Raw genomic sequence first — 22,826 nt, 5'->3', positions numbered from 1 at the left:
TTCACTTTATAAATGTGTAATTTTCTTGTCTCCTCTCTCTCCATCCCAGTTCCAACAGCCACCTGTCCCTAAAAGAGGATGAAGAGGACACCGGGATCGGAGTGGGCACAGAGATGGGGGGCATGCCTGAGAGCTACATGACCATGGCAGACTGCCAGTCAACGGGCACAGGGACCAACTGCCGCCTGAAGGACGTGTCCATTCAGAAGAACATCTCGTTCGATGGGAAGCCCATGACCCTCACCGGCTGGAATGGAGGATTTGGGGAGATCGTCTCACTAAGAGACCAGTTGAAACAAGCTGAGGAGAAGGCTTCTTTGGTACAGAGACAGGTACGCTACATAAGATGAAGATTATTAGAAGATACAGTGGTGGAACAGTAGTCATTGATGCCAACTGAATTTCTGCTGTGCTGTGGCAAGAAACGATTAGGTGGTTCAAGGAGGTTTTAGGCGGGTCATTGTGGCACAGAAAAGTGTGACTCCCACTACCACATTTAGAACTACCTTGAGTGACTCACACACCACACGTATCACAGTAGCAAAAAAAAACATCAGAGAAGCAGCTGGCCAATCACAGACTACCCTGTCACACAAGTGGCTAATACTTATTTTTAGGTACTGCAGTAATGGACAACACAACACAGTGCACTAACCTGGCCTGTTGTTTACATAACCTCTGTTCTGGGGTGTTCCACAAGTGTTCCTTCCAGGGAGTGTTTGTTTGCCACTGTCCTTCTGCTTTCTCTTTGAGGTATCACCCAGGTTACTGTAAAGCTCTTCATGACATCTGTGGATGTAAAAAGGGCTTTGTTAATAAATCAAATCAAATTGTAGTTGTCACATGCGCCGAATACAAGTGTAGACCTTACCGTCAAATGCTTACTTACAAGCCATTCACCAACAACGCAGTTCAAGAAATAGAGTTTAAAAAATATTTACTAAATAAACTACATGTAAAAAAATTACATAACAATAATGAGGCTACATACAGGGAGTACCGGTACTGAGTCAATGTGCGAGGGTACAAGTTAGTCAAGGTAATTTGTGAAGTGACTATGTATAGATAATAAACAGCAAGTAGCAGCAGTGTAAAAACACAGAGGAGGGGGGGGGGTTCAATGTAAATAGTCCTGACGGCCATTTGATTAATTGTTCAGCAGTCTTATGGCTTGGGGGTAGAGGCTGCTAAGGAGCCTTTTAGTCCTAGACTTGGCGCTCCAGTACCGCTTGCCGTGTGGTAGCAGAGAGAACAGTCTATGACTTGGGTGACTGGATCTTTGACAATTTTTTGGGCCTTCCTCTGACACTGCCTAGTATATACAGTACCAGTCAGTAGTTTGGACACACCTACTCATTTTCTTTATGTTTTACTATATTCTACATTGTAGAATAATAGTGAATACATTAAAACAATGAAATAACACATATGGAATCATGTTGAAACCAAAAAAAGTGTTAAACAAATCTAAATATATGTTATATTTGAGATTCTTCAAAGTGCCACCCTTAGCCTTGATGACAGCTTTGCAGACTCTTGGCAGTCTCTCAACCAGCTTCATGAGGTAGTCACCTGGAATGCATTTCAATTGTGTTGTGACAAGGTAGGGGTGGTATACAGAAGATAGCCCTATTTGGTAAAGACCAAGTGCATATTATGGCAACCTGTTACAGCTAGCGGAACCCCTTGACAACATCAGTTGAATTTTAACTTTCATATATTCAAAGGTGCAATACTCCAAATTAAAGCTTAACTTCTTGTTAATCTAGCCATTGTGTCAGATTTCAAAAAGGCTTTACATCGAAAGCACACCATACGATTATGTTAGGTCAGCGCTTAGTCACAAAAAAACATACAGCCATTTTCCAGTCAAAGAGAGGAGTCACAAAAAGCAGAAATAGAGATAAAATGAATCACTAACCTTTGATGATCTTCATGAGATGGCACTCACAGGACTTCATTTTACACAATACATGTATGTTTTGTTCGATAAAGTTCATATTTATATCCAAAAATCTCAGTTTACATTGGCGCGTTATGTTCAGTAATGTTTTGCCTCGAAAACATCCTGCGAATTTGCAGAGAGCCACATCAATTTACAGAAATACTCATCATAAACTTTGATGAAAGATACAATTGTTATGCATAATAGGATTAAAGATAAACTTCTCCTTAATGCAACCGCTGTGTCAGATTTCAAAAAAGCTTTACGGCAAAAGCACACCATGCAATAATCTGAGTACAGCGCTCAGCCACCAAAACAAGTCATACAGATACCAGCCATGTTGTGGAGTCAGTAAAAGTCAGAAATAGCATTATAAACATTCACTTACCTGTGATGATCTTCATAGGAATGCACTCCCAGGAATCCCAGTTCCACAATAAATGTTTGTTTTGTTCGATAAAATTCATCTTTATGTCCAAATACCTCCTTTTTGTTCACGTGTTTAGTTCACCAATCCAAATGCACAAGGCGCGGGCACTAAGTCCAGACGAAAAGTCAAAAAAGTTCCTTTACAGTTCGTAGAAACATGTCAAACGATGTATATAATCAATCTTTAGGATGTTTTTTATCATAAATCTTCAATAATTTTTCAACCGGACAATTCCTTTGTCTTTAGAAAGGAAAGGGAACGGAGCTCGTGCTGACGGCCGCTCGCGATCAACGACTAAAAGCTTTCAGCTGAGCCACTACTGTGACTGGTCTTATTCGCTCCCCTTTCACAATAGAAGCCTGAAACAATGTTCTAAAGACGGTTGACATCTAGTGGAAGCCTTAGGAATTGCAACATGACCCCATTTACACTGTATATTGGATAGGCAATGACTTGAAAACCTACAAACCTCAGATTTCCCACTTCCTGGTTGGGTTTTTCTCAGGTTTTTGCCTGCCATATGAGTTCTGTTATACTCACAGACATCATTCAAACAATTTTAGAAACTCCAGTGTGTTTTCTGTCAAAATATACTAATAATATGCATATCTTAGCTTCTGGGCCTGAGTAGCAGGCAGTTTACTCTGGGCACGCTTTTCATCCGAACGTGAAAATACTGCCCCCTAACCTGAAGAGGTTATGGCAAGAATAGCTCAAATAAACAAAGAAACGACAGTCCATCATTACTTTAAGACATGACTTGCCTAGTTAAATAAAAAATATAAAATAAATAAATATAAGTGAAGGTCAGTCAATAAAACCATCAAGCGCTAAGATGAAACTGGCTCTCATGAAGGCCGCCACAGTAAAGGAAGACCCGGAGTTACCTCTGCTGCAGAGGATAAGTTCATTAGAAAAAAATCCACAAATTAAATTATTCTACAATATAGAAAATATTAAAAATAAAGAAAACCCCTTGAATGAGTAGGTGTGTCCAAACTTTTGGCTGGTACTGTAGGTCCTGGATGTCAGGAAGCTTTGCCCTAGTAATGTACTGGGCTGTACATACTACCCTCTGTCGTGCCTTACGGTCAGATGCCAAGCAGTTGCCATACCAGGAGGTGATGCAACCGGTCAGGATGCTCGCGATAGTGCAGATGTATAACTTTTTGAGGATCTGGGAACCCATGCCAAATCTTTTCAGTGTCCTGAGGGGGAAAAGGTGTTGTCATGCCCTCTTCACAACTGTCTTGGTGTGTTTGGACCATGAGAGTTCATTGGTCATGTGGACACCAATGAACTTGAATCTCTCGACCCGCTCCACTACAACCCCGCCTCTACTATTTTCATTTTTTTTTTAAATAAATGTGATGGATTGATCCAGGGGTGTCAAACTAATTTTGCCTCAGGGGCCATATTCAGTCATCAACCAAGGCCGATTGGTTATGAAAATTGGTTATATATTTCCTCAACCTGGAAAAATATGTCCTCTATCCAGTGTTTTTTGAATTTTCGATGCTCCCTGAACTGTCTAGCTTTCATTTAGGTGATTTTTCGATGATTATTAGATTGCTCTACTCTGTCTCTCTCAGTGTGACGGTTTGAAGACAGAGCTGAGGGAGCTACAGGTGCTATATGACAGCAGCCAGAGGGAGAGGGCGGGGATGGAGGAGGAGCTACTGCGCTGCAAGGCAGAGTTGGAGAGGCTGGCTGGAGGGGGGCAGGTGAGAGGTCACACTGGGGTTAGAGGTCAGGGGTCACAGGGCTCACCATAGTGATATGCAATATACCATTATTAATTCCTATCTATTGCAAGGCTTTTGGACGTATGTTGTCCATTCTGACTGTTTCTAACTGTTTTCTGACTTTCTCTGCGTGAGTTTTTTTGCGATTGTGTTTGCTGTATTTCTTGTTTTCATTTGCGGAAACTTGAACGTTTTTGTAGAAAACACATCACACCTATTCTGTGTCTGTTGATTCCATTCTCTCTCTCTCTCTCCACTGAAGTCCATGCCATGACTTCCCTCCCCCTTTATGCCATATCACGTTTCGTTTTTGAATTATTTGTGTGATTTTGTGGTGTTCATATGTCAACGTTTCTGCCCTCCACTCATTTATTATTTCGTTCTCTCCATTCCTCCCTCCCATCTCCATCCATCCATCCCTTGTTTTCTTCCCTTCATCCAGAGCTACATCCATTCGCCTGAGTCTCCTGTTCTCTCCATCCCCTTCATAGGAATAATTGTAATATTGGGAGTGGTTTGGTGCTGGTTGTCCGAGCGTCACAGAAAGCAAGGTAGGAGGAAGGATACTTCTCTGTCTGTCGGTCGTCTGCACTTTGGCTACGTATCTAATATATAGATATTACTGTACGTAGTTCAGTAAAGTAAAATTAGATAGTCAAGTAAAGTATTCCTAAAGTCTCAGGGCCTTTCTTACAGATTAACCTTTTAATGCAGTGGGCTAAATCGGGGGTCACACAGAGTGTTTCTTGGTGATCTTTAAGAAATCTACTTTTAAATAAAAGTGAACACCTCACACACATGGTTATTGGCTGTACCATGTCAGATACAGAGTTGAAATGTATTCCATTTTTAGTTTGCATCCCAATATCTATATACTGAACAAAAATATAAACGCAACATGTAAAGTGTTGGTCCCATTTTTCACAAGCTAAAATAAAAGATCCCAGAAATGTTCCACATAAACAAAAAAGGTATTTCTCTCAAATGTTGTGCACAAATTTGTTTACATCCCTGTTAGTGAGCATTTCTCCTTTGCAAAGATAATCAATCCACCTGACAAGTGTGGCATATCAGTAAGCTGATTAAACAGCATGATTATTACATAGGTACACCTTGTGCTGGGGACAATAAAAGATCACTCTAAAATGTGCAGTTTTGTCACACAACACAATGCCACAGATGTCTCAAGTTTTGAGGGTGTAATTGGCATGCTGACTGCAGGAATGTCCACCAGAGCTATTGCCAGAGAATTTAATGTTAATTTCTCTACCATAAACCGCCTCCAACGTTGCAGTACATGTAACAACGCCAGCCCAGGACCTCCACATCTGGCTTCTTCACCTGCAAGATTGTCTGAGGAGGGGGACTGGGGTGTTTAGAAATATTTCTGTCTGTAATAAAGACCTGTTGTGAGGAAATGTATTCTGATTGGCTAGGGGTGGGTGGGCCAAGTGGGTGGGCCAAGTGGGTGGGCCAATGCTCTCCCAGGCCCACCTATGGCTGCGCCCCTGCCCAGTCATGTGAAATCCATCGATTAGGGTGTAATGAATGTATTGCCATTGACTGATTTTCTTATATGAACTGTAACTCAGTAAAATCTTTGAAATTGTTGCATTTATATTTTTGTTCAGTATTCATCACAGATGACTGAAATACAACAAAACCGTTTGATATAGATAAACCATATTTCAGCAAAAAAAAAAAGTTTATTAATTGTAAAATTATGAAAAATATGAATGACATTCCACCCATGAGACCACTAGAGGTCGCTATGATCATTCGACTGCAGGAAAGGTCAACAGAGTTTAGTTTTGATCAGGTCCTGAGAATTGACCTAGGAGTGGCAATACACTTTTGTATAATTGAATAATTACTAGCTCGAGACTTCCAATTACAAAGGCACATTTATCGTAAGACATACAGCACATGCATAAAACATACCAAGTATTTTTGGGTGACAGACATGGGACAGGTGGGCCGTTTCATACAGTGCTCTCCAGTATGACATCACTGCGAGATTAGTGTTTGATTATTTGACTCTTTTCTATGTCCAAAATGTGTCTGAGTGTATTTAATGCGTGCACTTGTGTGTGTGTGTGTGTGTGTGTCACAGTAAGTGTGCCTACATCTCTAAATGCTACCTCTGACCTCTCTCTCTGCGTCCTCAGGGGTGTGATATAGAACGGAACCCTATTCTGACTGTCACCGCGGCAACAGCTGTGCTTCTGATTCGTGGCTAGCATGTTGAGAGGCCCGATGTTGAGCAGGTCAGATCAGTAACAAGTTACACCGACAAAGACGGTAATGTCTGCTTATAGACAACTACCCTCCATCCCCACCCCCTTATCACATCGATCTGGGACGAACAACAAATCACACGCCATTCCTCTAATTCATCGCTAGGAAGAGGAAATTCAGATGGCAACTGTTCAGAAAAGAGGAGCATGTTGAAAATGGAAAACTTCAGAAAACAAGAGAGAAGTGTGCTCATAGTTCTGATGGAAAAGATGGACTCATTTTCTCTCCTGTTCTGGGGGTCACAGGTCTTCATGAAGCTGAGAACATAGTGTGGATACTTACATTTAATTGGATAGTACCTTTCCGCATAAATCCAGCTGGTTCTGTCCCTGTGACATCTCATTCTCTCTCTGTCTCTCTGTCTGTCTCATGGGTCTTGACTACGGGGCGGCAGGGTGGCCTAGTGGTTAGAGCGTTGTACTAGTAACCAGAAGGTTGCAAGTTCAAATCCCCGAGCTGACAAGTTACAAATCTGTCGTGCTGCCCCTGAACAGGCAGTTAACCCACTGTTCCTAGGCCGTCATTGAAGATAAGATTTTTTTCTTTACTGACTTGCCTAGTTAAATAAAGGTCAAATAAATATGGGACTCAATTGGTCCTGAGTTTAAATGTCTTATACTACTCTTATACAACTCTCACCTTGTATTTTACTAAATGTAATTGTTAATATGTTAATTGATTGGTCATCTTTTAACAAGAACCACCTCTGCATCTTGCACATTTTGCTGAATTAAAAACTCTTAATAAATAAATAAATAAAATCCACATGATGTTGTAAATAAGTCCTAGTAGAATCTTTCTGAAAATATAATTATATCTACTTGTGTAATTCATTATTTAAAGGAATATGTCGAATACGTGAAATAATTTAATGTCTGTGCCCGTGTCTTGTTAATAGCTCGAAACATGGGGATTTTTCTCAATTATAATGAAATGAATAATGAAGACCTAGTATAGAGTTCTAGTCTAGAGTGACAGATGCTTTCCCCCCCCCCTCTCATTCATTTACATTTACTTTAAAAATACAATGAGCGTTCCAGATGTCCGACCTACAGTGAATTTGTTATTAGTGAGGATGTTTAATCTGGGTTTTCAGAGTTGTGTAAATGCCTATTTGTTATGGTGTCCACATTTAAAGGGGGAAGTGTATGGGAGATGTGTGTGCTAGTCTAGCAGCTGTTCTAATGCACCTGTCAGTCCTAGCCTATGTTTAACCAACCATCTCACCCACATACCACTGTCCTAGCTATTTTTGTCCACAGTCAGTCACTTCTTTTATTTACTGAACTTAACTTAGCGCACCGTCAGACAGACTAGGGTTGAAATACTATTCTGAAATCATTTCAGAAACCCTTATCGGTTTTTGATTGAGCTTCCTGATTTAATGGACCAAAATAATAGCCCCCAAACGGCAAACCCCACCCATCTGTCACTCAGGCAGGCTAAGGAAAACACTCAAAGCATTTGAAAGAGTTAGACATAGTATTTGAACCCAGGTGTGTCGTCGGTAGAGTATGCATGGCTTCTGACTGCTTTGTCATGCAGTGACTGTATAATTAGCCACCCAAATATGTCAAGTTAGCACACCCCGTCTGTATTTTCTTCTTCTTCCACATCCCAGACTACACATCCCAGACAACACATCCCAGACTACACATCCCAGACTACACATCCCAGACAACACATCCCAGACTACACATCCCAGACTACACATCCCAGACTACACATCCCAGACAACGCATCCCAGACTACGCATCCCAGACTACGCATCCCAGACTACGCATCCCAGACTACGCATCCCAGACTACACATCCCAGACTACACATCCCAGACTACACATCCCAGACTACACATCCCAGACAACGCATCCCAGACTACGCATCCCAGACTACACATCCCAGACTACGCATCCCAGACTACACATCCCAGACTACACATCCCAGACTACACATCCCAGACTACACATCCCAGACAACGCATCCCAGACTACGCATCCCAGACTACGCATCCCAGACTACGCATCCCAGACTACACATCCCAGACTACACATCCCAGACTACACATCCCAGACTACACATCCCAGACTACGCATCCCAGACTACACTGTCTCTGATATGCCTTTGACCAGTTCACCCGTGAAGTCTGGGGCCCATGTTTTTTTTTAAGAGTCTCACAGTAGGAGTTCTGATCTTGGATCAGTTTGAACTTTGGGATCATAATGAACAACATCACATGGACGGGGACGGGGGTCGGGGAGGACTGACCCTAGATCAGCACTCCTAACCCAAGATGCTTTATGGATATTTTTTGTACAGTAACACATTAACTGTATAAGACCTCTGTGTCATGTTTCGATAGTGTGAGCTATGTATTTGAATATACTGTAGCAGCTTTTCATACAACAGACAAAGAACAGCGAATATTTAACTTTGAGCTTGTGAATGTCTCAAAATACCTAATGTACACACTATTTATAACTGAATTGTTTCTGTACTTTTTAAATCTACTAACACCTTCTTAAATGTGGAGAGAAATGAATGTGTTTTTTATAAGGGGGATGGATTTTCTTGGCTTGGGTTGGTCTTTCCACAGGTTCTGAAATGTCATTAAAATTGTTTTGTTTTTTTCTCCAGGTACACAGCTAGAGAATGTTGACGGTCAGCATTCCATAGTTGAATGATGCTTGTGAACATACCAGAGATAGGATATTTAATTTGTGCTGTGTCTGGTCGTACGTGATGGTATGCCTGTGTGTGGGGACAGACGATTGGTAGACCATGAGGCATCGAAACAAGTTTGATTGCAGAAGGCATTCTTGAAATTGGATTGTTATGTAAAATTACGTCAATCGTTTTTTTGGGGGGCAAATTCTAAATGTGTTTGGATTGAACAGTTCGATTTGTCGCAAAAAAAATGAGGCAGCATTTTAAACGTTTTAAATGATCTGTTAATTAACAACGGGTGAAATTTTGTGACACAGTAAAAGTCTAGCTACATTAGAGGTAATAAGGCATGCTACATATAGTCTAAGAGAAAAGTTTAAAAAGTTTACTTATGTTTAATATGAGGTTTTTGTTTTACTTCGTGTTTGTTTGATTTGCATAGGTTCAGACGTGGTATCGACTAATGTGGGAGAGAAATAAGGCTAACATCTCCATTTGTAAAAGCTTTGTAGAACGTCTCTTTTGAGAGAGCAGTGTATATTTCATAGCCAAATTATGTTAAAGTGTATTTATGGTGAGTTTATTAAGAGAACCAAGTAAGTGTTGGTAAGTGTTTTCTACCTCTGTTTTCAATACCTCTATGTTTATTTGAGTAGTCAGTGCATGCAGGTAGAGGTTTGTTTTTTGGTGTTAGTACCCAGTATGAGTATGCTATTGTCAAAAATAAACAACCCACCAAAATCAATACTGATCCTCTGTTCACAGATGAATCTTGAATTTAGTTGTGGGACATCTTCTAATAGACAACCGTTTGTTTTCATTCAAGTTCCTAAATCTTCACAGACAAGGATGGAATCAAACCCAGTAGTAACACCTCCTCTACCAAATATCTTTCTGCTGCTACACTTCCTGAACTTTAGTTCATATAAACGTTGCTTTAACCTGAACATGATTGTTTAAGCTTATTAAACCTGTTTTTCGAAACAAACATTACTGTGTGTACGTGAGTTATATTGAGTTTACATTATGGTTCTCAGTTTGCTGCTTGCATTTTGTTCCCTTTGACTTTGTGGTTTGGAATATACAGTAGTTGAATATACAGTAGTCATGGCTTTGTTGTTACCTGGAGGTATGTTATATAGTAGTTGTGGCTATGTTGTTACCTAGAGGTATATTATATAGTCGTCATGGCTATGTTGTTACCTAGAGGTATATTATATAGTATTATATAGTAGTCATGGCTATGTTGTTACCTGGAGGTATATTATATAGTAGTCATGGCTATGTTGTTACCTAGAGGTATATTATATAGTCATCATGGCTATGTTGTTACCTGGAGGTATATTATATAGTATTATATAGTAGTCATGGCTATGTTGTTACCTGGAGGTATATTATATAGTAGTCCTGGCTATTTTGTTACCTGGAGGTATATTTTGAACAGTAAACTGTTTGAAAAAGAAAATATAATCACTCTACTGTACGTGTCAGTGATACGTACCGTGTATAAACATGCAAATATTGATGGGGTGGCTGACAATGTCACGGAAGTGGTGGCAGGTAGTCTAGCGGTTAAGAACATTAGCTGAAAGGTCAGTGCTTTCGAATCCCTAAGCTGACTACGTGAAAAATCTGTCGATGTGCTCTTGAGCAAGGCACTTGATCCTCTTTGCTCCTCTAAGTCGTTCTGAATAAACGTGTCTACTAAATGACAAAAACATATCAATGGGTCTAGAAACCATGCTTTGTTATGATTCTGAAAGGTCCGATAGCTAACAACAATGACCAGAAGCCGCCATGTGGGGCATCGTAGGTGGGTCGTTTCAGCTAGTTTTATCTTGTTCCCCAAGTGGTGAAGGTATGCAACAACACCTCTGCCACGCTGATCTTCAACACGTGGCCCCCACAGGGGTGTGTGCTCAGCCACCTTCTGTACTCCCTGTTCACCCATGACCGCGTAGACACGCACATCTACATCTTAATCATCAAGATTGCTGACGACTCAACAGTGGTAGACCTGATTACTAACAACAATGAGACAGCCTGCCGGGAGACGGTGAGAGCCCTGCGGGAGTGGTGCCTGGAAAATAACCTCTCTCGTCTTTAACAAAACTAAGGAGCTGATCGTGGACTACAGGAGACATCGACGAGGCCGCAGTGCAGTGGTGTAAAGTACTTAAGTAAAAATACTTTAAAGTACTACTTAAGTAGTTTTTTTTGGTATCTGTACTTTACTATTTCTATATTTGACCAATTTTACTTTTACTTCACTACATTCCTAAACAAAATGATATACTTTTTACTCCATACGTTTTCCCTGACACCCAAAAGTATTTTTTGAATGCTTAGCAGGACAGGAAAATGGTCTAATTCACACAATTATCAAGGAGAACATCCCTGGTCGTCCCTACTACCTCTGATCTGGCGGACTCACTAAACACATGCTTCCTTTGTAAATCATGTAAGTGTTGGAGTGTGCCCCTGGCTATCAGTAAATACAGTGCCTTGCGAAAGTATTCGGCCCCCTTGAACTTTGCGACCTTTTGCCACATTTCAGGCTTCAAACATAAAGATATAAAACTGTATTTTTTTGTGAAGAATCAACAACAAGTGGGACACAATCATGAAGTAGAACGACATTTATTGGATATTTCAAATTTTTTTAACAAATCAAAAACTGAAAAATTGGGCCTGCAAAATTATTCAACCCCTTTACTTTCAGTGCAGCAAACTCTCTCCAGAAGTTCAGTGAGGATCTCTGAATGATCCAATGTTGACCTAAATGACTAATGATGATAAATACAATCCACCTGTGTGTAATCAAGTCTCCGTATAAATGCACCTGCACTGTGATAGTCTCAGAGGTCCGTTAAAAGCGCAGAGAGCATCATGAAGAACAAGGAACACACCAGGCAGGTCCGAGATACTGTTGTGAAGAAGTTTAAAGCCGAATTTGGATACAAAAAGATTTCCCAAGCTTTAAACATCCCAAGGAGCACTGTGCAAGCGATAATATTGAAATGGAAGGAGTATCAGACCACTGCAAATCTACCAAGACCTGGCTGCCCCTCTAAACTTTCAGCTCATACAAGGAGAAGACTGATCAGAGATGCAGCCAAGAGGCCCATGATCACTCTGGATGAACTGCAGAGATCTACAGCTGAGGTGGGAGACTCTATCCATAGGACAACAATCAGTCGTATATTGCACAAATCTGGCCTTTATGGAAGAGTGGCAAGAAGAAAGCCATTTCTTAAAGATATCCATAAAAAGTGTTGTTTAAAGTTTGCCACAAGCCACCTGGGAGACACACCAAACATGTGGAAGAAGGTGCTCTGGTCAGATGAAACCAAAATTGAACTTTTTGGCAACAATGCAAAACGTTATGTTTGGCGTAAAAGCAACACAGCTCATCACCATGAACACACCATCCCCACTGTCAAACATGGTGGTGGCAGCATCATGGTTTGGGCCTGCTTTTCTTCAGCAGGGACAGGGAAGATGGTTAAAATTGATGGGAAGATGGATGGAGCCAAATACAGGACCATTCTGGAAGAAAACCTGATGGAGTCTGCAGAAGACGTGAGTCTGGGACGGAGATTTGTCTTCCAACAAGACAATGATCCAAAACATAAAGCAAAATCTACAATGGAATGGTTCAAAAATAAACATATCCAGGTGTTGGAATGGCCAAGTCAAAGTCCAGACCTGAATCCAATCGAGAATCTGTGGAAAGAACTGAAAACTGCTGTTCACAAATGCTGTCCATCCATCCAACCTCACTGAGCTCGAGCTGTTTTGCAAGGAGGAATGGGAAAACATTTCAGTTTCTCGATGTGCAAAACTGATAGAGACATACCCCAAGCGACTTACAGCTGTAATCGCAGCAAAAGGTGGCGCTACAAAGTATTAACTTAAGGGGGCTGAATCATTTTTCACGCCCAATTCTTCAGTTTTTGATTTGTTAAAAAAGTTTGAAATATCCAATAAATGTCGTTCCACTTCATGATTGTGTCCCACTTGTTGTTGATTTTTCACAAAAAAATACAGTTTTATATCTTTATGTTTGAAGCCTGAAATGTGGCAAAAGGTCGCAAAGTTCAAGGGGGCCGAATACTTTCGCAAGGCACTGTAAATAAAAACTAGAAAATGTGGCAGTCTGCGTTACTTCAACAGGCAGCTAAACAGGACAGTTGAGCTAATTTTTACAAAAACAATATTAAATTAATTTAAACATATGAATTCTGTTTGGCATATTTTATCATCTCAACCAATACCATTTAGTCAAATAATCATATGGTTTTAATTTTTGGACTCTCATATGTTTTTAGACACCTATTCAAAGGAAGTGAATGTGAGCAAAACCAAATGTCATTAACCATATTTTGTTGTACTAATTGTGTATAATATGGGAAATTACAAGGTTGTAAAATGTTGTTGACCTTTAAAACATTAATTAAATTACTGATATGTTATTGTTTTACAATTTTATGAACTCTTGAAAAATATTCTCTACCAGGCGTTTGAGCTGCCCATTAAAGGAATGCTTATAAACCATGTAATCTTATAATCTCCACCTGGCACAGCCAGAAGAGGACTAGCCACCCCTCAGAGCCTGGTTCCTCTCTAGGTTTCCTTCTAGGTTCCTGCCTTTCTAGGGAGTTTTTCCCAGCCACCGTGCTTCTATACTTGCATTGTTTGCTGTTTGGTTGATTTAAGGCTGGGTTTCTGTACAGCACTTTGTGACATCAGCTGATGTAAGAAGGGCGTTATAAATACATTTGATTGATAATAAGTCAAAGCTGGTGATGATGGACAATAGAGAAATATTGTTCTGGGATATTTTTGTCTGTGCAAATACAAAAAGCCTTTCAAATCGATATCAATATTTACTGTGTGCCTGTTATCTTCTATATGTTTCACAATATCATTCAGTACATGTCATTTTACTGGTATTCTAAGCATATAAACCGTAAAAACATACATTTACATGCATTTGAAAATTAATGTTTTTTTGACACACAATTGTATCATATTTTTATCAACGTTTGATATCAGTCCTAATTTAACTAGGCCTACCTTCCATTTGAAGTAAATGAAGCAGACATAATGGAAATGAATGCATACTATCTTTTGGAAGATTTTAAAAGTCTATGCAAATACAAACTTAGTTTACTCTAATTGAGCAACTTAATTGGCTGGTGGAGATGTTTGCAATTCACAATCTATCACAGTTTTAGTCATTCAAACAAAAAGGATTCATTTATGACCTTTATTGAGGCTAAATAAACATATTCTTTTCTTGGTGTACAGGTTAAAAGGTTAATGTGATCAAGAAAAATACATCTCGTTTATAACAGAGACCAGTTGTTCTGGTTATATGACGTCTTCTCATTACAACCCGAAGACAACGTCACCAAGACGTCATGTGCCAAATGTTTCCCAATGGGTAACGGTAGAGCATTTAAGGTTTTCAGAAGGAATCCCATTCATGAAATCACCAGCGCGACCGTGTCGGTGTCACACAGAGCGACCAGAGACTCTTTTCCCGGCATCACATCACACAGGCCGTAATAACAACCAATACACAGAACTCTATGTCTGTGTTCCAAATCACACTTCCTTACATGGTCCACTCCTCATGACCAGGGAATAGGGAATAGGGAATAGTGTTCTATGTGGGACACAGACTCTATATCAGTGTCATTAAGTCTCTGACAACCAGGCAGTCATGTCAGACACACGAGGGGAGGCTCCGGATGTGCCAAGGATGCTGACGAGGTCTTCTATATTACACTCATTACACGGAGACTTTACCAACACTCATGGTTTACTGAGATTGTATGTAACCTCAAGGGCCAGAATTAGCCTGACTGGCAGTTATACTGGACCGACGGTGAATATAGAAATGATCTTGATCTCCTGACTCAAGGGCAAGTGTCTGAGGACTGTTCTGGAATATGTTCACTGTGTGATACATTTTACTTATAATAATCACGTCGTAGGCCTCCCCGAGTGGCGCTGCGGTTTAAAACTCGGGTTCGACCCTAGGCTGTGTCACTGCCGGGCCGTGATCGGGTGTGCCATAGGGCGGCGCACAATTGGACCAGCGTCGTCCGGGTTAGGGGCGGGTTTGACCGGTGGTGCTTTACCTGGCTCACCGTGCTCTAGTGACACCTTGTGGCGGGCCGGGCGCCTGCAGGCTGACTTCGATCGTCAGTTGAACGGTGTTTCCTCCGACACATTGGTGCGGCTGGCGGGTGTTAAGGAGCACGGTTTGGCGGGTCATGTTTCGCCTCTCCCGAGCCCGTTGGGGACTTGCAGCGATGAGACAAGATCGTAACTGCATCGCAATTGGATATCACAAAACTGGAGAGAAAAAGCATAAGAAAATACATCGTTACGATCCTGATTACATTTAGGCCGTTTTGAGCTAGTTGGGGAAAAAAGTTAGAAAAACGTATACAAGGAGGGACATAACGCATTAAGACTAATAAGATGTTATAAAGGCTCATACATGCTTATAACAAGTTGTTAAACATATAACATAAAGTATTATTTTCTCTGAAGTGTGTTAAAACAACAAGAAGGATCCTACCCGTGTTCTGTCTGGGGTATGACTATCCTGGACATTCTCTGTGTATGTGTCACAGTTATCCTGGACATTCTCTGTGTGTGTGTCACAGTTATCCTGGACATTCTCTGTGTATGTGTCACAGTTATCCTGGACATTCTGTGTGTGTGTGTCACAGTTATCCTGGACATTCTCTGTTTGTGTGTCACAGTTATCCTGGACATTCTCTGTGTATGTGTGTCACAGTTATCCTGGACATTATCTGTGTATGTGTCACAGTTATCCTGGACATTCTCTGTTTGTGTCACAGTTATCCTGGACATTCTCTGTTTGTGTGTCACAGTTATCCTGGACATTCTCTGTGTATGTGTCACAGTTATTCTTAGCCCACTACTAGCCATGCTTACCCTGTCAAGGATAGCTTACACTCTGTGTGTGTGTGTGTGTCAGACCTGGTTTCAAACAGTATTTTAAATAACTTAAAATACTTCAACTGGGCTTGTCTGGCACAATGGAACCAATAAAATAGTCACAAAAGTGCTGTCCCAGCATCAGCCAGTTTACACCAAGCGCTAACATGTGAGTTTTGTGATCTGATCGATATGATCCAATCACTTTTCCAAGGTTTGTTGCATATAGAGTCTCTTATCCAGCCCACTGTGTCCCCATTGTGACCAGATTAGCTGGTGCCTCCCTGTATGCACAGTAATTGACAGATACTATTTTAAAGACAATCACTGATGGCATAAATCAATGGTGCCACCTGTCAATGATTTTAGAGGGTCGGTTTAATGACGATTTAAATGGTTTGCCAGTCCAGATCTGTTCACGCTAGATTGATATCCAGACAACAATGCCTGTTAATCGTCTACACCTGTCTATAAATGTGGGCACATAAACTTTTTATAATGATGTTATTGATAAGTTATTTTAGGCTAATAACATTACACCATACAGCCAATCACTCGGTTGAACATTCTCAGAGCTGTAGGTCAATTAGACATCAGCCGACTTTGCAGACTAATGTCTGGTCTAAATATCATTGGTTGATGTTAGCGTTTATGGTATTGGCCTGGCATGACATAATATGACATCAAAGTTTCCCTCAGCTCCCTCTGCAGGTGAGGAGGTCAGGGGTCATTTGACCTCTGGTCAACAATTGCAGCGCTGCATTGAAAGGGACACTAGTCTTCATGGAGGAAAGCATTGTTGACCTCTGTGAGATTGTTTATTGACAATACATATTTCACAGAGAGGTGGCACATAATTGTGAACCATACGTAATGACAATGACTTTCGTAGCCCGATGAACAACTAGCAATATGACCTCATGGCTCATAATCAAGCTTCCCAAATCTCTCTCTCTCCCTCTCTCACCATCTCCCTCTCTCTCTCTCCCTCCCTCCCTCCTTCTCTCTCTCACCATCTCCCTCTCTCTCTCCCTCTGTCCCTCCCTCCCTCCTCTCTCTCTCTCTCCCTCCCTCCCTCCTTCTCTCTCTCCCTCTCTCACCCTCTCTCTCTCTCTCTCTCTCCCTCTCTCTCTCCCTCTCTCTCTCTCTCTCCCCCTCTCTCTCTCTCTCTCTCTCTCTTTCTCGCTCTCTCTCTCTTTCTCTCTCTCTCTCTCTCTCTCTCTCTCTCTCTCTCTCTCTCTCTCTCTCTCTCTCTCTCTCTCTCTCTCGGAGATAAAGATAATCCCTATCAGTTTAAATATTCTTAAAATTATTTAGCAATTTGGTAAAAGGTGCAAAAGGACAACATAACCATCAAAGGCTAAACACAGAAGCCCCTTTTATACCCGGTGCTGACATCCGCCCTTTGTCCTGATCTTGTCCAAATTCTGATTTTGCCCACATCTGCAGGTGTAGATTATTTAAACGACACACTGTGATCTGATTGTGATCAGATCTTTCTGACCACCTCCAGAGTTAGTCAGGCAATGTGTGATTTGTGTCTGGATATCAATACAAGTGTAAACAGATCTGGATGATCAAACTATCATCATTATACCGGTCTCTAAAATCATGGCATCAGCAATTGTCTTAAATAAATACATTACCGATCAAAGGTTTTAGAACAGCTACTCATTCAAAGGTTTTTCTTTATTTTTTACTATTTTCTACATTGTAGAATAATAGTTAAGACATCAAAACTATGAAATAACACATATGGAATAATTTAGTAACCAAAAATTGTTAAACAAATCAAAATATATTTTATATTTCAGATTCTTCAAACAGGCCGTCTTTGCCTTGATGACAGCTTTGCACACTCTTGATATTCTGTCAACCAGCTTCACCTGGAATGCTCTTCCAACAGTCTTAAAGGAGTTCCCACATATGCTGAGCACTTGTTGGTTGCTTTTCCATCACTCTGCGGTCCAAATCATCCCAAACCATCTCAATTTGGTTGAGGTCGGGGGATTGTGGAGGCCAGGTCATCTGATGCAGAACTCCATCACTCTCCCTCTTGGTCAAATAGCTCTTACACAGCCTGGAGGTGTGTTGGGTCATTGTCGGCAGGGTAGCCTAGTGGTTAGAGCATTGGACTAGTAACCGAAAGGTTGCAAGCGCAAATCCCCGAGCTGACGAGGTACAAAATCTGTCGTTCTGCCCCTGAGCAGGCAATTAACCCACTGTTCCTAGGCCGTCATTGAAAATAAGAATTTGTTCTTAACTGACTTGCCTAGTAAAATAAAGGTTAAAAAAAAATTGTCCTGTTGAAAAACACATTATAGTCCAACTAAGCCCAAACCAAATGGGACGGTATGGTAGCCATGCTGGTTAAGTGAGCCCAAATCACAGAGTGTCACCAACAAAGCACCCCCACACCATAACACCTCTTCCTCTGTTCTCTTCCTTACGGTGGGAAATACACATGCAGAGATCATCCGTTTACCCACACCGCGTCTCAAAAAGACACAGCGCTTGGAACCAAAAATATCAGATTTGGACTCCAGGCCAAATTTCCACCAGTCTAATGTCCATTGCTTGTGTTTCTTGGCCCTAGCAAGACTCTTCTTCTTATTTGTGACCTTTAATAGTGGTTTCTTTGCAACAATTCGACCACGAAGGTCTGATTCACAGTCTCATCTGAGTAGTTGATGGTGAAATGTATCTGTTACTTGTACTCCGTGAAGCATTTATTTGCAATTTCTGAGGCTGGTAACTCTAATGAACTTATCCTCTGCAGCAGAGGTAACTCTGGGTCTTCCATTCCTGTGGCGGTCCTCATGAGATCCAGTTTCATCATAGCGCTCGATGGTTTTTGTGACTGCAGTTGAAGGAATGTTCAAAGTTCTTGACATTTTCCATATTGACTGACCTTCATGTCTTAAAGTAATGATGGACTGTCGTTTCTCTTTGCTTATTTGAGCTGTTCTTGCCATAATATGGACTTTGTCTTTTACCAGATAGGGCTATCTTCTGCATACCACTCCTACCTTGTCACAACACAACTGATTGGCTAAAACTCATTATAAAGGAAAGAAATTCCACAAATAAACTTTTAAGAAGGCACACCTGTTAATTAAAAGACATTCCATACCTCATGAAGCTGGTTGAGATAATGCCAAGGGTGTGCAAAGCTGTCATCAAGGCAAAGGGTGGCTATTTGAAGAATCTCAAATGTAAAATAGATTTAAATTTGTTTAACACTTTTTTGGTTACTACATGATTCCATATGTGTTATTTCATAGTTTTGATGTCTTCACTATTATTCTACAATGTAGAAAATAGTAAAAGTAAAGAAAAACCCTTGAATGACTAGGTGTTCTAAAACTTTGGACCGGTAGTGAACATTCACATTATTTTTAAAGAATATCTGTGAAATAATTTGCATACAGGGAGGCACCAGCTAATTTAGTCACTATGCGGAAACATTGAATGGATACTATTTTAAATATTATGTGTGGACATGACACCACAAACCTTGATCAGATAGGCTACTGATTTGTTGATGTCAGCTCACGGTGTAAACAAGGCTTCTGTGTAGAACATTCATCAATAATAAATAATGTTTAAAGGATTTAACAAAGTGGTAAAAGGCCAATAGGCGAAATAACAACATAAATATAGTATCGCCTAATCCACAACGACATGAGCCACATATTAAAACCCACTTGATTTTAGGATGCGTCATTATCTTTTCTTGTCTAAATTGTTTAACAATTCAGGAGCTCGAGCCCTGATCATAACACACTAGGCTACTTTACAACAACCAAGAAGTCCCGACATCCCACCACCCAAAGTGGAGTGGCTAAAAATACAGCGCGCTGTCACAACTGTTGCTCTGGGTGGGGGTCCACCAATCACTGCCCGATCATCCTTTACGGCCAATCCTGACTCACCCCGTTATCCATATGGATTAGAAAATAGCCTATGATTGTAGTTATGACTATGGGGTCTACGACGGGTGTGACGTGACCCCCAGGGTCTCTTTATATACCCCACTCTTTGCCCACCTCACACCATTCAAGTTTAACCAACAGACTCCAGTGAACTACATTGCAACTCTACTCCTCAAGTGCTACAGAGCGAACTGGACTGAAGGACCATTTTTCAAAAAGCGACATTCTTCTCTGAGCATATCTATTAAGAGGCAGCGACTACATTTGTCGAGCCACTGCCAATTAAAAACCCGCGACAGGCTGCGTTGCAGTAACAAGGACTGTAAATCGGATCAATTCATCATTGTCCTGACAAGAAGAGGCTTCTTCACAAGGACATCCGAAAAGTCTCCGGGACACTTTTTTTTTTAAACTCTCTTCTCCAAGTTTTGAACTTTTACCACAGCAAGTGCGCTCGAGCTTGACATCGACACGCTAAACTTTTTTTGCAGATAACTTCACACATCGATCTGACTTGCTGTATAAAAAGGGACACACGGAAAACCGCCAACATGACGAGCAATAACACACATTACTACGACGACAGCCAGCCACCACAGCACTACCAGGGCACTGACAACTTCGAGGGGGACGAGGAAGACGAGATGCCGGCTACGGAGAAAGATCTTGCCGAGGATGCACCATGGAAGAAAATCCAACAGAACACCTTTACAAGGTGGTGCAACGAGCATCTCAAGTGTGTCAATAAGACAGTGACAGACCTCCAGAAGGATTTTGGCGACGGTTTAAAGCTCATTGGGCTCCTGGAGGTTCTGAGCCAGAAAAAGATGTACAAAAAACACCACACCAGACCCAACTTCCGACAGATGAAATTGGAAAATGTGTCCGTCGCTCTGGAATTTTTGGACAGGGAACACATCAAGTTGGTGTCTATTGGTAAGTGACAAGTGAGCTTTTGGGCTGGAATGTTTTTAATTAATTTTTGAGAGAGAGAGAGAGAGAGAGAGAAAGGGAAAGAAAGAAAGACGAATAGGGGGCTGGAATGTTTTTAATTAATCTTTGAGAGACAGAGAGAGAGAGAGAGAGAGAGAGAGAGAGAGAAGAAGAGAGAGAGAGAGAGACAGAGAGAGAGAGAGAGAGAGACAGAGAAGGAGAGAGAGGAAGAGAGAGAGAGAGACAGAGAGAGAGGAAGAGAGAGAGAGAGAGACAGAGAGCGAGAGAGATGAAGAGAGAGAGACAGAGAGCGAGAGAGATGAAGAGAGAGAGAGAGAGACAGAGAGAGAGAGAGACAGAGAAGGAGAGAGAGGAAGAGAGAGAGAGAGACAGAGAGAGAGGAAGAGAGAGAGAGAGAGACAGAGAGAGAGACAGAGAGCGAGAGAGATGAAGAGAGAGAGAAAGAAAGAAAGATAATGGAATAGGAATAAGGGGAGGGTGAGAGTCCAGTGCATAATCTGGACAGGCCAGACAGGATAGAGCAGCACATTATTTTTTACAAAAAAAAGTTATTATTAATTAGTACATTGTAAATTAGTTATTGACTGTCAGTGTCATTTCACAAAATCTTTGGGCTTGCCTTATGATGGCATGCACATGACTCTCTGTGATGAATACACATGACTCTCTGTGATGAATACACATGACTCTCTGTGATGAATACACATAACTCTCTGTGATGAATACACATGACTCTCTGTGATGAATACACATGACTCTCTGTGACGAATACACATGACTCTCTGTGATGAATACACATGACTCTCTGTGATGAATACACATGACTCTCTGTGATGAATACACATAACTCTCTGTGATGAATACACATGACTCTCTGTGATGAATACACATGACTCTCTGTGACGAATACACATGACTCTCTGTGATGAATACACATGACTCTCTGTGATGAATACACATAACTCTCTGTGATGAAAACACATGACTCTCTGTGATGAATACACATGACTCTCTGTGATGAATACACATAACTCTCTGTGATGAATACACATGACTCTCTGTGATGAATACACATAACTCTCTGTGATGAATACACATGACTCTCTGTGATGAATACACATGACTCTCTGTGATGAATACACATGACTCTCTGTGATGAATACACATGACTCTCTGTGCATCAGTCACATAACACATACTAGAACAGGGGAATAATGGGTTTTTCACAATAGCAGACCTTAGATTGTCGACCACATATTATTGAGAGAGACCCGTTTGAATCGTTCTGCTGAGAGACTCGGCCTGAGTCTAAACATGCATCTACACCTCAGTATTAGGCCACTTCCTGTCAACCCAGCTTGTCAGGTGCTCTACAGTCTGATGCATGGCTTTCACAAAATGGCCGTTGGTCAGCCATCTCTATGGAAACGCTTACAGCATAGGTACCATTGAGATCACTGGTTGATGTCCAAGACACTCCGTTCACCCTGGACGATGTCAGGGCCAAGACACGCCGTCCACCCTGGACGATGTCAGGGCCAAGACACGCCGTCCAACCTGGACGATGTCAGGGTCAAGACACGCTGTTCACCCTGGACGATGTCAGGGCCAAGACACGCCGTCCAACCTGGATGATGTCAGGGCCAAGACACGCAGTCCACCCTGGACGATGTCAGGGCCAAGACACGCCGTCCAACCTGGATGATGTCAGGGCCAAGACACGCAGTCCACCCTGGACGATGTCAGTGCCAAGACACATCGTCCAACCTGGATGATGTCAGGGCCAAGACACGCAGTCCACCCTGGACGATGTCAGGGCCAAGACACGCCGTCCACCCTGGACGATGTCAGGGCCAAGACACGCCGTCCACC

At 41.4% G+C, this 22,826-nt stretch overlaps 2 protein-coding genes across 8 annotated transcripts in view; both read left to right on the top strand.

Moving 5' to 3' along the window:
• Positions 1–10,187, top strand: part of LOC135508964 (coiled-coil domain-containing protein 136-like) — a 53,348-nt gene extending 43,161 nt beyond the window's left edge. For all 7 annotated transcript variants that reach the window (XM_064929201.1, XM_064929203.1, XM_064929202.1 and 4 more), the window contains 4 exons: positions 50–332; positions 3,968–4,099; positions 4,563–4,671; positions 6,289–10,187. In XM_064929201.1, coding sequence (XP_064785273.1) covers positions 50–332; positions 3,968–4,099; positions 4,563–4,671; positions 6,289–6,296 — 532 coding nt within the window. In that variant the 3' untranslated portion in view covers positions 6,297–10,187. The remainder of the gene's footprint in view (positions 1–49; positions 333–3,967; positions 4,100–4,562; positions 4,672–6,288) is intronic.
• Positions 10,188–20,086: 9,899 nt separating this feature from the next.
• LOC135508962 (filamin-C-like) overlaps positions 20,087–22,826 on the top strand; it is a 47,912-nt gene continuing 45,172 nt past the window's right edge. Inside the window, exon 1 of the mRNA XM_064929200.1 lies at positions 20,087–20,936. Coding sequence (XP_064785272.1) covers positions 20,552–20,936 — 385 coding nt within the window. The 5' untranslated portion in view covers positions 20,087–20,551. The remainder of the gene's footprint in view (positions 20,937–22,826) is intronic.

The sequence above is a fragment of the Oncorhynchus masou genome, chromosome 22 (assembly GCF_036934945.1).
Source record: "Oncorhynchus masou masou isolate Uvic2021 chromosome 22, UVic_Omas_1.1, whole genome shotgun sequence".
NCBI classification, from domain to species: domain Eukaryota; kingdom Metazoa; phylum Chordata; class Actinopteri; order Salmoniformes; family Salmonidae; genus Oncorhynchus; species Oncorhynchus masou.
The sequence above is the reverse complement of the archived record's forward strand: the minus strand, read 5'-3'. Positions and strand labels throughout refer to the sequence as shown.